The 15,051-nt window shown below is 40.6% G+C and overlaps 1 protein-coding gene across 1 annotated transcript in view; it reads right to left on the minus strand.

Annotated features, from left to right (window-relative positions):
• Nucleotides 1-15,051, minus strand: part of ppp1r16b (protein phosphatase 1, regulatory subunit 16B) — an 81,877-nt gene that overhangs the window by 2,846 nt on the left and 63,980 nt on the right. Inside the window, exons 4-10 of the mRNA XM_058632614.1 lie at nucleotides 9,050-9,195; nucleotides 7,703-7,806; nucleotides 4,273-4,397; nucleotides 980-1,105; nucleotides 802-877; nucleotides 414-543; nucleotides 92-239 (exon numbers count right to left, since the gene is read on the minus strand). Of these exons, the coding sequence (XP_058488597.1) occupies nucleotides 92-239; nucleotides 414-543; nucleotides 802-877; nucleotides 980-1,105; nucleotides 4,273-4,397; nucleotides 7,703-7,806; nucleotides 9,050-9,195 (855 nt within the window). The remainder of the gene's footprint in view (nucleotides 1-91; nucleotides 240-413; nucleotides 544-801; nucleotides 878-979; nucleotides 1,106-4,272; nucleotides 4,398-7,702; nucleotides 7,807-9,049; nucleotides 9,196-15,051) is intronic.

Raw genomic sequence — 15,051 nt, forward strand, 5'->3', positions numbered from 1 at the left:
TGTTCAATAGTGCTGTAAGTACAGCAGTGGTTGCAGAGTTATGTGAAATCTAAAAGAAGAATAAATACAGTAAGGTATTCAGATGACTTACATGAACTACTTGATTATTCTCCTGATCACACTCCTTCTCCTTCTCGTCCTGCTCCTCTCGTCCTCCCCTCCACACGATGGCCTCCGTCTCGTACTCCTTGCGACACAAGTTGTGTCTGTCCGACAGACTCGCCCGCCGCACCACTTTTCTGTCGACACAGATCAACGGTGACGCAAAGCAACGACTAAAATAAACACGTCGGTCAGTAAATTAAAGTGAGAATAAAACTTTTATTCAAATATAATAATACTCTATTGTTAATTCCATGGATCAGGGCTCTGCTCTGTTTTTTCGTACAGCACCAGCAGATGTCAGCACTCACCCACGGCTGCCTGCGCTGGACGTCCGCCTGCACAGCGAGGTCTTGTGTTTCAGCTGCGACTTCATGATGATGTCATGCTTGTGTTTAAGGTCCAGCAGCATGGCTCTGAACTCCTCATCCTCACACAGATCTGTGACAGAAGGACAGAACGTCAGTTTGTCAGGGATTGTCGTTCTTAGTGAGGCCTTTTTTGTCTCTAATAGTGGTTGTTTCATACTTTTAAACATTTCTAAAATGTGCTACAGAAAAATGGAACATCTGGCATTGATGAGGTCTAATTTCATAAATCAGCACGAGGAGGAAATAACCCTTGATGAAAATGCTGACTAAATAAGTTGGAGGGTAGGTCGTGCTGTTTTTAGACAGAGAGAGAGAGAGAGAGAGGTACCGATTGGCGTCTCGTCCAGGAAGGTCTTGGCATTGAGACTGGCTCCGTGAGACACCAGCAGCTCAGCCACATGCATCTGAAACCACAACATCAGAGAATTGCATCAGCGCTTTTTAAGAAACCTGTGTGTGTGTGTGTGTGTGTGTGTGTTTCCTGCTTCCTGCTGTGTTTACCTTACCTGACCCCAGCACGCCGCGGCGTGGAGAGGCTGCCACCCGTCCGAGTCTCTCAGGTCCATGCGACCTCCCCCCTCCAGCAGCAGCTCTGCAGCCTGCACGTAGCCGTTTGCTGCTGCGACGTGGAGCTACAAGGATGGAGGAAGAAACAAGTGTTGGGATTTAAAGTAAAGTCACTTTACTTCAGTCGTTCAATTACGTCCAAGTTTGAGGATGTTTGTCTGTCAGTGGGCACCTTCACATGCTGGTATTGTGTCAGATAACGTTTTAAAAAAAACAACCTCTGCCTTCACTTCACGCTTGATTGGGTGCTTAATCTCACTGGAGCTGAAATGCACAAGCAGGTAAAATGGATCCTGCAGGTGTGAGAGAGGCTTCTCTAGCTCTGCAGGAAAACATCCAATTACACAGGAGCTAAGACAAGCGAATCCCTGCAAACATTTTTAATTCATATCATGTACGAGAGGAACTGTACTCTGGAAATCTTAAACCACAACTCAACCCTGCAGTTTTATTTTTTACTTAAAATTCTAGAGGAGATTCTCAAGTTTCCCAAGATATCAGTAACTGAAATTCTCAGAGGCTGTAATTTGCAACTACAATGTTTTCATTGACTGGATTATGCTGTGTAATGAAAAAGTTAAAAATACATTATGTTCCTTCCCAAAACTTTACCGAAAACAATTCACCTGCCAATTTAACCCTTTAACACCAAGTGTATCGTTCGCACAAGTCATTACGCAGCGGTTTGTGCATCAGTACCACATTTTTGACGGTTTCTGAAAGCGGGGAAGTTGCCTGTTAAAGCCAATTACAGTCATTTCACTCACGCTGTTGCAGGAGGCAGCGAATCAGTGTCTTTGTTGCCAGAAAGGGATAAAAGTGGGAAAAACGCCTGTGCACAGTTTCCATTTTTGGACAGTTTTACATTGAGACAAAAACTCAGACATTTTTTTATTTTAAATATGTGTTTTTTCACATTTTATTTCACACGAAAAAATCTGGTGTTCATGTCCAGTGTTTTTCCTAAATAAAACTTTGTTTTTCTTCATTTTAAAAATGTTAAAATAGTATTGTATCATGCAGTGAATTGTAAATAACTGCCAGATATTGAAAGTTATTCTGGAAAAATGGGCAAAAGCACTTAGTTACAGGAAATTTTTTGGCCCTTTTATGGTTAAAATAAGTCCAGACGGACATTTAGAGGCTTAGTTTAAACAGAACTGGTAGATCATGAATCTACTTTACAAAAAGGAAACAAGGAAGGAAAAACTACAGAGGGTTTTAATCATAAGACATAATGCCATTTTTAGTGTTTTTGAAATATTTCTTTTTCACTTCCTGTAAATAACCATCAGTCAGTCTGTCTGTCTGTAACAACCTCAACACAGCAGAGCCGGCAACCCCGCTAATCTGAGATTGTGATAATGCCAGTTGAGCAGAAAAAACATTTTGGTCTAAAATAACAATCAGGTCAGACTCCACTCCCGTCTGTGGAGGAGTGAGTTAGAGCAACTCGCGATGTTCATCTCTGAATGTGTACACGGTGAAATCTGTTCCGTTATCACTCCACGTGTTCCACACTAGAGTGTTTCTGAGGAGACGTACAGATGTTATGTATCTGACACATGCACTTTAATATTAACTGGCTATAATAATATAATACTACTGACTCACTGGATTAAATGCAGCCACTGATGAGAGTAGAGATAAAGTATTGTCTCCCTAATGTTCTCTTACAAAGCAGAAACAAGAGCATGAAGCGACATGAGCTGCGTGTACAGACAAATCCATTCATTTTGGTATTTATTTATTTATTTATTTTAAAAAACCTGTTGTACGTCTGTGACAATGTTTACACTCCACACTACAGCAAAAACATGCAGCACCTTTGAATTAAGGCTTCACAGCACATCAGTTATGTCCCTGGCTTCTTGATCTCTGAAGGACGCATATAAGGGGATGTTTATCAGAGATTCTTAGGAATTTGAGCAATGTGCAGGGTTTCCAGCTTCTGGTTTTTACCCTCTCTTGACTGCATGCTACTGAGAAACAAACGAGACCCACTGCTGCAGGACAAGGAGACATTTACCCCAATTTAAAAAAAAAAAACAACCTTTAAGAGGAACAAGCAATAACAACACCTCTCACTGTCACAAACAAAAGATGGACCATGCATGCAACGTCCAACCAGTCCCAGGTCTCGTCCTCCGGCCTTTTGCGGGCGGTTTTAATAAGATACGCTCTAGTTTGTTGCTCCATGTGCGAATGAAGATTATCAGGAAGCATAAAGTACAGGGACAAGCGGCTCAATCACACAATCTGTGAACAGACTTTGCAGCTTAACAGGGTTATTTTTGGGCAACTACCGTGTAATTGTCCCATAGCTGTTTTCACCCTGTGATCTGGAGCTAAGTCCCTGATACATGATGATGACTTTTAGAACCATGTGAAATCATACACTTATACAACGATGTTTTTTTGTTGTTAGTGTCACTGAATGCATCGCCAGTCTGTACCTGTAAACATTGAATCTAATCTATTTGACCATATTAAAAACAGACGTAATCTTACAGGTTCCTCTTGAAACCAACCAGGGAATAAATATTATTGAAAAGCCACCAGGGGGCGACTTGGCTAGTTGCAAAAATTGCAAAAATTAGCTTCCTTCCTGCTTGATTTATAACGTCAGTTAATGGTCTAAGTTGCTAATTTAAAGCAAATCTTCTTCAGCTCCTGTGGGGTTTTGGTTTTATTTCAGATAATTTTCTAATCTGACATTTGGATTTTATGATTTCTGATCACTTCCAAATTTAGATATTTATTTCTGCACTGCAGGCCTAAAACATTTCTTTTAATTACTATGACAACAGGTGTAATCAGATAAGTTTAATATCTGTGAAGCATTTTCATAGGCGTGTTTTGCCCTCAAATACATGAGTAAACGCCTGCTAAGCTTTGAAGGCTTTACAGCCTCAAGAGTCAGTGATGCACAGCACATACTCTTTAAAAGGAGGGACTCTTAATTCTATGAATATTTACACACCTTTTCACTGCACTCTCCGCTCCACTGCAGAGCTGTGAGGCCTGATCATCGCACTTAAATCACATCTGTAACAGCTTACTCACTCCTCAACACAACAACCACTAACTATGGCAGAGCTCACAAATGGCTACAACGCTACAAGAACAGTCAAATCTGGCTACATGAAATCTGTTAAAATGCATAATTTCCTCATGTTGCATGTTTTTTTAATCACGGCTGCTTATGATGACAGAGAGAAGAGTCTCCTACCAGCGTGGCTCCCTGAGAGTCCTGCTGGTTGACCTCTTCTCCAAGTCTCAACAGTTCCTGAATGTCCTCCAGCATCCTCCTCTCTGTCGATGCTCGCGTCTCATTGATCATCTCCTGGGTGATACCTGTCACACACACACACACACACACACACACACACAAGAGTACACAGTTTATAATCTGAGGCACATGAAAGACTAAGAAACACAAACTATAAAAGTGGCCACAGCTTTGCTGAATTTGCAGGTTTTGTATTTGAAAGAAATAATTGTCACTATCATGTAGTTTTATTTCAGTTGTTGTTGAGGATCAGGTGATTCTGAAGCACTTGACATTCTGATCCACTCTTAAGTTTGTCCTCTGATATAATTGTCCTGCTACACGGCAGAATTCAAAACTGTGACTGTCACACTCGAGTGGGAAACTTGACTCAGCAGTAATGGACTGCACTGTTCAGCAAATGTACGGAAATATCAGATTAACGATCATAAAAAACAGAAGTGGAAATGAAGCACAGAGCAAAACATCCAATAAACAGTAGTTCCCGGCAAATGTTCAAAGCTTGGCTGCAAATGTGCTATTTTCCTCGCACAAGATTAAAAGATAATGAACTTAAATACAGATGAAAAAGTGTTTCATTGCTTTTACAAAACGTTAAATCATTTCCCATTAAACCAATGTAAGTCATTTCAGCAGTGAACTCAAACCTTCCCTCTAACACTGTGTGAATTTGACCTGACATCATGCACATTCTGGACTTTCTCTTTCTGCACCAGTTCAGCTCCAGGTAGACATTTTCCCCTCATGTACAGAGAAGGATCAGATCAGTGACGTGCTGTGTGTGCATGAGAGAGAGAGAGAGAGTGAGTGTGTGTAAAAGAGAGAGGTGCCCATTGTTTTATTGTCTTTGGAGAGAACAATCTTATCCAACAGTACAGAACTGGGACCATTACAGGAGCAATTAGCGGTGCTGCTCTCCCTTTGATCAGCTTAATAATCTTTCTTCTTACCTACTGTACCGCTATCTGCATCCTGCAGCGCCACAGAGCCGACTGTGAGCCGAGGACCTCATTTTCTAAACTGTGTTACCGATATTGTCTCACATCCAGGAAGCAGCTCACACAATATGTGTCCCATTTGCACCAATAAATCTATCAAAATCATTAACGCTGTACATGTCTACATTATATAACAGGGATGTCTGGACTTTTAACTCTATCTGGGAAATAGGATTGTTTTCTGCTGTTTAACACAGAGCAGTTCCACTGAGGCATGTAGGGATTTATTGTAATATTGAAAGACACATTGGTTAATAAAAAAAAAAAAGGAAAATCCAGTATATGTCAGCCTTCTCTGCTTTGCTGTAACTTCTCTTCCACGTAAACATTGATGAGGGAATATGGGACTACCCTCAGAAGTAGGCTGGGAGCTCGGGAGCTGCGTTCTCTTCTAACTTTCGATGACATTCAGGCACAAGTGCCAGAAATATGCAGTGTAGGAGGCTTGTTTGAGTTGATATAACAACACTAAAATGGATTGTATGTGTAGTGCTGTTAAAGCAGAGGTGTGTACCTTTTAAATGTTACATTCAGTCGAATTAGTTCACACAATGCTGATACCAATAATATCACAATACAACGTGATAATCAACAGCGTTACATCACGATATCTGTCTGACTGAAGAAAACAAAACGTCCCTGAAGAGTTAAAAGTGCAGGATTTCTTCAGGATTTCTTCACAACATAGAGAACAAAGTGCATAAAGTCTAAGTATTGAACGCCAGGTAACTTCCGCCCAAGTTTCCCTCATTCATTTGAGCAGCGATGCCCGGCGAGTGAAACTGGCAGGGACTGTTTACTTTAGAGCGCCTTCATTCTTTAATGAACATATCGATATTTGCTCTAGCGTATCCATTAGCGCATTACACAAGGAAGGACAACGATATATCACCGAATCCATATTTTCGATCCACACCTGCTGTCGCGTTGTTGTAAACAAAAAGAGGCAAAAGAGCATATATACTGTATATAAATGTAAAACTAAAGCTGCGTGTGTGTCAGACAAACACAAATGCAAACATCTGACCTCTTTCATCACAGACGTGCCGTTTACAGTGACACAGCAGGAATACATATACAGTACACAACCACAATCTGTTTCCCATTGGGAGGAAAGGAGTACTGTGAATCTCTCAGAGACACTAAGTGCTTTCTGAGGTCACATCAGCGCTGCCATTTCATTCTCGGCAATCTTCAAACACACAGCTGGAGACGTTATATTGTGTTTTACACAGAGAGGAAAGTGTGTGAGGTGTCAAAGATCGACGTGGGACAGCAGAAAAAAGCTCTCTAATCGTGTCTAATATTAGAAGCCCTTCTGTCTCGCTTTGGATTTCCTCACATGCTGAAGAGAACTTTAAGGTCCAAGTGTGACTTTAACAAACAGAGGACTCCTCTGCGCATCCCTCCCTGTCAGGGAACCATTGTGGCCTTTGCTCACCAGAAAAGATGTTCATCATAAGCTTTGAAAATGCAAAACAACCTGGCTGGTTTGTTCTGTTCAGCTGCTCTAAGAGTTCTTATTCTAAGGCTATGAAAACCAAATCATTTTTATTTTTAAAGCAATTATTGGTAGTATATTCAAGGTCTGCATGTAAACCATCCTAAAGTTTACACAGGATAAAAGCAAAAACACATGATCAAATGTTACGAGCTGGTTTAAACTGGTGCAGGTAGAAGAAGCCGGCTGCTGAAACTAAGGTGGCAGTTGTGTGACAACGTTGCATGAGCACATGTCCTTGTGAACCTCCTGAAGGTGAATTTAGACTAGATTAGCGTTGGGAAAAACAACATGAATCATTCCAAGCTGAACATGTTGTGAGTCTTCTGTGAAATCATGAGATTTTAGAAATGCCCTCGTTTAATGTTGGAGATTAATGCACTTTTTTTGGGGAATTGTAAGTATTTATAAATGGTCTACAGTTACTTCATTATTCTTGCATTTGCTGAGGCTGATTCTGACAGTTTAAGCTGCTGAATCACACAGGGCGCACCTTCTGTGTACTAGCTCGCTGATTCATGCACAGTGCACACCATTTCCTCACAGTGAGAGAACCAGAGAGGTCTCAGCCCTTTTATATTGTAGGTTTCAACATGCAGTAGTGGAAACTATGAAAGGTGGCGAGATCCTTTGAAAAATAATTAAATCTTGCACTAAATAATCACTAAAACGTCTTTATAAAGCACCTTTTTACACTCAGTATCGACTTGAAATCCAATAACTTAACTACACGTATCGCTCGGACACACAGGGATTCCATCACTGAGTGACTGACTCTTCTGCTCGCTGTCAAAGCTCAGTTCAGCTCAGCAGAAGTAAACAAATATTCTTTAACCATGAGATTCAGTGCCTTCAAACATTTACACTGTACCTCTGTTGGCCATCGCCGTCTCAATAATGTCCAGGGTTGGGTCGTCTTCACACAGGTCATAGGGCATGTTCCCATCAGAGTTGACTGCCAGCAGATCTGCACCACTTTGGGAGAAGAGTGGATAAATAAAATGAAACAAGTCTAAAAGATTGTTTAAAAGTTGAGTATCAATGGCCACGAGTAGAAAAAAAAAATTGATACTGAATGGGAATGGATCTAATTTTATTTTATTTTTTTTAGGTAAAGCTCAGTTTACAGTAGCATTTTCATCAATCACAGCAGAAACAGAATGAATGTGCTTCAACTCTTCAGACTGATTTGACTGACTCGGCACTAATGAATGAGCCTCGTGCTCCAATTCCTTCAAGTTAATCAGCATTACTCTGCGTTTATTTTTATTATTTTTTTAATCATCAGTCATCATTTCACTGAGGGTAATGAGTCCAGAATTTGACAGTATCTGCCAACAGATGGCAGCACTGTGTCTGTATATATGCTGTGTTTACTGCTCTGCATGTCAGGGCAAATTCGTTGTGTGTGTGTGTGTGTGTGTGTGTGTGTGTGTTTGTGTGTTCATATGTCTTATTGTAATATCAGTACATCAAATGAAATGTCAACAATATGTGAGCTCCTATTTCTATATTCATTACATATGTGAAGGTTTTTCATAGAAAGAGAACATCACCCCTAGAAAATCCTATTGTTGTTGTTATTATTTTTATTATGATATCAAGTTATAGTTTTGTTTTTTTCTAAATCTGCTGTAGAAAATGAAGGATCCCAAATTGACGACGTGAGAGACTGTAGGAAGGAAAAGAAAGTTATTTCTTTATCACCTTGACTGTGTCCTCTGTTGTTTTGTGACATAAAAGTCTTCTTGTTTCCAGAAATCAATTAAGAAAACAACATACTGTATATATGAAAGAAAAACAGCAATAATCCCTACAATTCCCACAGCGGTGGAACTTCTTCCTCAATAACAGTAGCGGTTCGCTGTCGACTGTTGTATTTCCTTAAGTTCTCTCTGCTGCGTCTTCTAATGACAACCATTAATTGATATTAAGTCCAGCTGATAAAAACCTCACTGACCTGCAGAGCTAAATCAAACTGATCCCAGTGCATCTCATCTTGTTATTCATTTACTTTCTATCCCTCATTAAAGATGTGGCCTTTGCTGTATGAGGTACCACCATCGCTCATTTTCCCAGAGGTCGAATTAGCCTGATACTACATTTCATAAAAATGAAAAGAGCCTCTTACGCCGTCTGCGGAGCGAGCGGCTCTTATTTTTTTTCTCTTTCAGACGAGGCCAGGAAGTCTGTGGTGAAGTGCATCTGCATGACTTACTGTGCAATAAGTATCTTGACCAGTCCTGCGTGGCCACAGGTCGCGGCGGCGTGCAGAGGCGTCCACAGCTCGTTGTCTTGAGCGTTAACGCTGGCTCCTCGGTCGAGCAGGATCTTCACCATCTCTTCATAGTTATCGATACAACACTGTGTAAGAGATTGAGGACGGAAGGAGGGTGAGAAAAGTAATATTCTATTTATTTGGTAAAAGGTAATAAAAATCAGCGGTAACACTTTAGATTAGGGAACACATATTCTACATAACCTTATTCTACCTCTATTATGATATGAATTAAGATTTATCCTGATTAAGGTGTTAATATGTGCTTAATAATTACTAATAAAGGTCTGGTATGCTACTTATATGCATGTTAGTAAGCACCTAGTTAATGGTGAATATGTGTTCCCTAATCTAAAGTGATACCAAATCAGCAAAAGCATTTTAACTAGTCATGTTTGGGCTGTTTATTTCTTTGTTTTTGGAGAACAATATTTGTTCCACAGTTGGAGAAATGACTCGGCACAAATGTGGTATGGTATGATATTTTATAACAACCCGTGTTCAGGATTTAGTCACATTTACATTTAGCAAAAAAAACTGAAAACAACTTGGAAGAGCAACTGTAATATGAACAAAAACTTAATTTTAAATCCCTCCAAAAGGCTACACACTGGGCCTGACATGCTGATTTAAACACCATCCAATAAACGTGTTAACTGTGGCGGCAACACATCTACAGTTTGCTCTTGTCTGAGGAAAAGCAGCATTTATCGCGTGAGTAATCAGCTGCTACTTCACTGAAACACACTCATCATTGCAAGAAAATGATGGAAAGAGAGACTCATTTGTAAGCAGCGGCACAGACAAACGGGGGAGTCCATAAAGAAGCCACACTGCATCTCCTCAGGAGCATATCACAGAGTGCAACAGTGAAAACACACAGTCAGTCTGACATCGCAGCCATTGTGTGGGTTTGTTTCCTGGATGCGAGACAAAACTCACACCCATCCACAGAGACGGAGAGACAAAGACACGGAGGGACCAAAAGTATTTTCCTCGCTGAGCTGAACTGGGTGTGATTACATGGTGGGAAGGAAGGAGAGGTTTTCCATGAAAACGATCCTCCTGTCACACTCCTGTCAGCAACAGCAGTTTTCTCCATCACAGCTAATTGGTGTGAGTGTGGCAGCTGCATGAGGCTAAACAAAGGCAAATGACCAAGAATACAGGAGACAAAACAGCACAGAGAGAAAAGAGGACACAGGCTTAAAGAATGGTGTCATAAAGTAATGTATGAATTTAGTTTAAAAGCTACACTATTCTATTATATATTTCCTTCAGCAAATATTCCCCCCTTATTCATTAAGTATTTTACGACCATTGCTTTTACTCAAGAGGCATTAACCTCGACAATTTTATGGAAAGACAACATCAGCAAAAATCTCCAACACAGCGGAGATCCAGAGCCAAAACACAAAACAAGCCTGAGGAGCAAAGAGAAAGACCATAATTACTGACTTTAGCATCTCGCTGACATTATTATTAGGATGTGACTAAATGCTCAATGTTTTTCTCTGTCCTTGAAGTTATTCTTTCTATAGATTATGGATAGACTACCAACACAGAACCTATAGAACCTGACGAGTCGGTCCACTTGTAATAAAACGGAGAGAATAGTGTCTGATGTTTACTGACAATACCACATACATCTCCTCCAGACCTCAAATCAAAGATCTCTCTTCTCAGTCACCTGTTCTCCATTTCTGTCTCTGCATACCTACCGTCACAAAAAAGAAAGAAAAAAATAGACCACACTGATGTGAGGAGAGGTCGCTGAGATAATTGGACAGCAGTGTGCGCAGAGTATGTACATTAATACACGACGCAAGACAGGAAATGAAATTACTGCACAGATGCAGAGGACAGATAGCAGGAAGATGGATAAGAGGTGAAAAAGAAAACATAGACGCACGCCGACTGACTGCAAATTTAAAACTGAGTGACAAACATCCTGTCAATGAGGTAGAACTCTTTTTTCTTTTAGCTTTAATTCAAGTCATGAAACGATTGAGAATGACACTTCCATTTCACAAATTAAAGAACACAACCTTGTTCAAGATGACACACTGAGCGCTTTTCCTGCTATAGGTTAATGGGCCACTTTATATAATGCAGTATGACTCTTCTGCACTCGTGCTGCTTCTATATATCTCCAGGAGACAGAAGAGCATAAATCACACATTAAGCTCCACCATATTCAATTAAATTTAAATTCAAAGAACTTTATTTCTCCATTAGGAACGGCACATGTGGAGGAGCAGCACGAGACACCGACAGCCCACAATAAGCCCCTTTTCCACTAGTGTGGCACGCCTCACCTCGCACAGCACAGAGCACAGCACGGTTATTTTGTGCTTCCATTAGTGATAGTACCTGGTACTTTTGTTAGTACCTGTTCTGGAGGTTCCAGGTGAGCTGAGCCGATACTATGCGTGACGTCGTCAGACTGAGTGCCGTCACAGGAAGAGACGTCCAACACAAGAATCAAACTGAACAATGGCGAACTGTAGATCAGTTAAAAAGACTTAACAATCCTAAAAACGTCCAACAATTACCAAGGAAATGTCTAAAATAAAAAGTACTGAACTAGTCTTTTTAATTAACTGATTCTAATGATTCAGTACATCGAAAATAACTGCTTTACTAGTCACTAGTCACTAGTTTGGTTGTGTCGCGTATAAAACAAAGTCGCGGCAGTTTCATGCAGCCGTGCAGAGATGACTCCGCCCACGTTGAGGAGAAATTATATTGTAATGGAAAACCAACCAAACCGTGAAGAGGCGAGGCGAGCTGGGACCATGTAGTGGAAACACGGCATTAGACACACATGTTGGTTAGATAAATAGTTAAATGAATAATACCTCGTTAATGGAGGGGCAATAAAGAGACCAAATATTAAAAAGACAAGTGGGGTTAAATCATTCAATAGTCAATAATTCAATGGGCACTTGACTGTTAGTCTGTAGGGAGCTGTATCTGTGGTCTGAGAGTAAAGGGGCAATCCTGGCTGTGTAGACCGGTGTGATGTCCACGGTGATTTGTGCCAGTGTCACATAATGTACACTGAATTGCCAGATCATATTTCTTGTCAGACGGCGATTGTAATTCAAAGGGAGCAATTTATGGATTTCCCCTTTTTTTTGACAGTCTGGTAATTGGCAAGCTTGAAGATGTAATTCAGGGAAAAAATGAGCAGCCTCATAAAACCGACAAGAACAAGACTCATGCGAGAGACACACACACACACACATGCTTGTCAAAGAGAAATGATACACGGACGGATTAGCTCACATATAACGCTGCAGTGGCATGACACGATGTCTTTGGAAAAACCCAAGAGACTCGCTAATCCCCCTCGCTCCTCGCGTCCTTCTGAACAAAACCATACTCACTCCAGTCGAGCTAAGACTAATGTTGAAATATTCACACTCACAATCTTGTCACCGAATTAAACTCTTTCACTTCCCCTATAAATTTCACGTAAACCACCTCCATTTCTCTTGTGCTGGCAGCAAGACAAGGAAGCGAGCAATGAAATAATGCGTCTTTCATGACAGCTATTCTCACAACGATGCGAGTGTGGTGCCAAACAAAGGCCCAGATTATGTCGGCGTGGTTGGGAAACAACAGCAACAGTTATACTGGGATCCATCAGTGGGCAGAGAGGACAGAATCTCAGGTTGAGGAGCAATACGACCAGGAAGTCAGGCAGAGGTTTTGGCTCAGTCCCATTTCTCGTGTCAACCCCTAGCCCTTGCCACTTGGCGGTGAATGTAGTGATTTATCGCAAGATTTTCAAATCGCAGGAGGCGCAACATTTGTTTAAGACAAAATGTGTGTCCAAATATCATTTTAGATGAATTATTGTCTTGCCCTATACACATCATAGTGTACAGACTGAAGAGAACATCTTAGTTTCTCACAGATCTGCACAAATATCACACAGTAAATCATTTTAAATATGTTTTTTGAATGAAAATGAGAATAATAATGTAAAAATGACCATTCCCTCTGACATCGCAATTAAAAAAAATTCCATTCAAAGTTTGCCCCCGAATAATCTCCATTATCAAGGGCTATTTAGACTTTATACTTCACCTTACGCCTCTGCTTAAACAAGAACCCTGCGTCTAAACGTGAACAAACTAAATGGTATTGACCCTTTAAGTGACCAGCTGAAATCCGATCAGGGCTCTGACGGCAGGCGTGCTGCTAACACTGAACCTCACATGGTGACTTTAAATCCAACAAGATGACAACCAGCTGAGACTGCTGGAGGTTAAAGGTTAAAAGAGGTTTTACATTTAACATGAGCCCAAGTCCCTGATGCAAATCATATGAAGAGTGAAGTAGGAGTAGACAGACCGTGTTGCCAAATTCAGCTGTTAGTAATTAAACTAAAACAGCCAAATGAATTGAATCTGAGCTGTGACGAGCAGCTGGGACTTCACTGAAGAATGGTATGTATCCTCTGTTAATGAGTTTCTGTTTCTATTTCAATTGCTATTACACACAATATCCTCTTCTTTTTTCTTTTTTCTATCGCTCCTGTCATTCTACTTTTATACCAGGATGCCAGTGTGTTGTGAAAAACCCTCAGATTAACATATTTTTAGCATCTGTGCCACACTCTCCCTCCCTGTTATACAGAAAATGATTTGGCTCTGTGACAAAATCTGCTGTCGAGCAAGAGGTGCATTGGTTCTGCATTGGTTCTTTTTATACAGAACATCACAGCATAATAAAAGGGGCAACATTTTCACCTGCATTCACTCATATGTCTGAATAACAATTGAAAGTCCACTGGGACTCACATCACCCTGCAGATGAACATCAAAGCACAAGATGAATCCATCTGCACACATTTTTGAGAGGTTGAATCACTTCTAAGTATATGTTTTGAAAATGTGACGGAACAGAAAGTCTGTGGATGTTCTTAGTCACAAGGTCCTAATGACAACACTGCTGAAGCAACATGCCAGAGCACAGAGCCAGATAACAGCTGGGACTTGACCTTCTACTTTATTGAAAAAGTCCCAATGTCCACAAAGTGAAACCAATGGTGTATTCTCTTAAATGACCATCAGGGGGCGGTGAATTATGGGCCCAATTTGAGTAAAATTATTGAAGGCGTGGCTATGGTTTTGTCCAGTCCTTGCTCTGTCAGTAAGATCCACCCCTCACTTCTTCCCCAGCTCACCTCTAACCCCGTCACCATAACATGGTCTCGCAGAGATGGCACCGGCCAAACTGTAAACCCCAAGGCTTCAAAAACAAATATGGGACTTGGTGGTGTGTTGCCACTTGGACTTGAGGTGGGTTTGTTTTAAAGACCATCACACAAACACTTTTGGTTTCAGTTGCAGAGATGCAGCAGGGTGTATTTCGTTCCTCAACAAATCTCTGCTTTAATGTTGAGTCTTTCTGAAGAAAAAAATAATTAACCAAAAACAATAACAGTGAAGGAGACATGACATTTTCCACTTTCTTATGAGATGGACTCTATTAACCTTTGTACTTGGCTGAGCACCACTTACCTAAGAGTGGCTGTGGTTACATTAGGGAATACAAAAATATCTTGTCTTTATGGTGAAAAAACCCTAACATTTTATTTTGGTACACTTGAAGCAGTTCCCTTTTTCTTTTTCAGTCCTAAGCTAAGGGGCTATCTGCTGACTACAGCTGCACATGAGAGTGATACCAATCTTCTCTCACACACACACAGAAAAGGTTTGTGTAGCTACTCATCTCTGGAGTGTTTGGATGCATTCATTTCTATTCATTTTGAACAGCCTAAACAAAGTGTTACGTAGAGCTGCAACTAACTATCATATGAATCCGTCGATTATTTTCACGATTAATCAAGTATTAGGGCCATATTTTAAGTAATCGTTTGTTCCATAAAATGTCAGAAAACGTGAAACATGTTGATCTGTGTTTGT

Source organism: Solea solea, chromosome 6, assembly GCF_958295425.1.
Source record: "Solea solea chromosome 6, fSolSol10.1, whole genome shotgun sequence".
NCBI lineage: Eukaryota > Metazoa > Chordata > Actinopteri > Pleuronectiformes > Soleidae > Solea > Solea solea.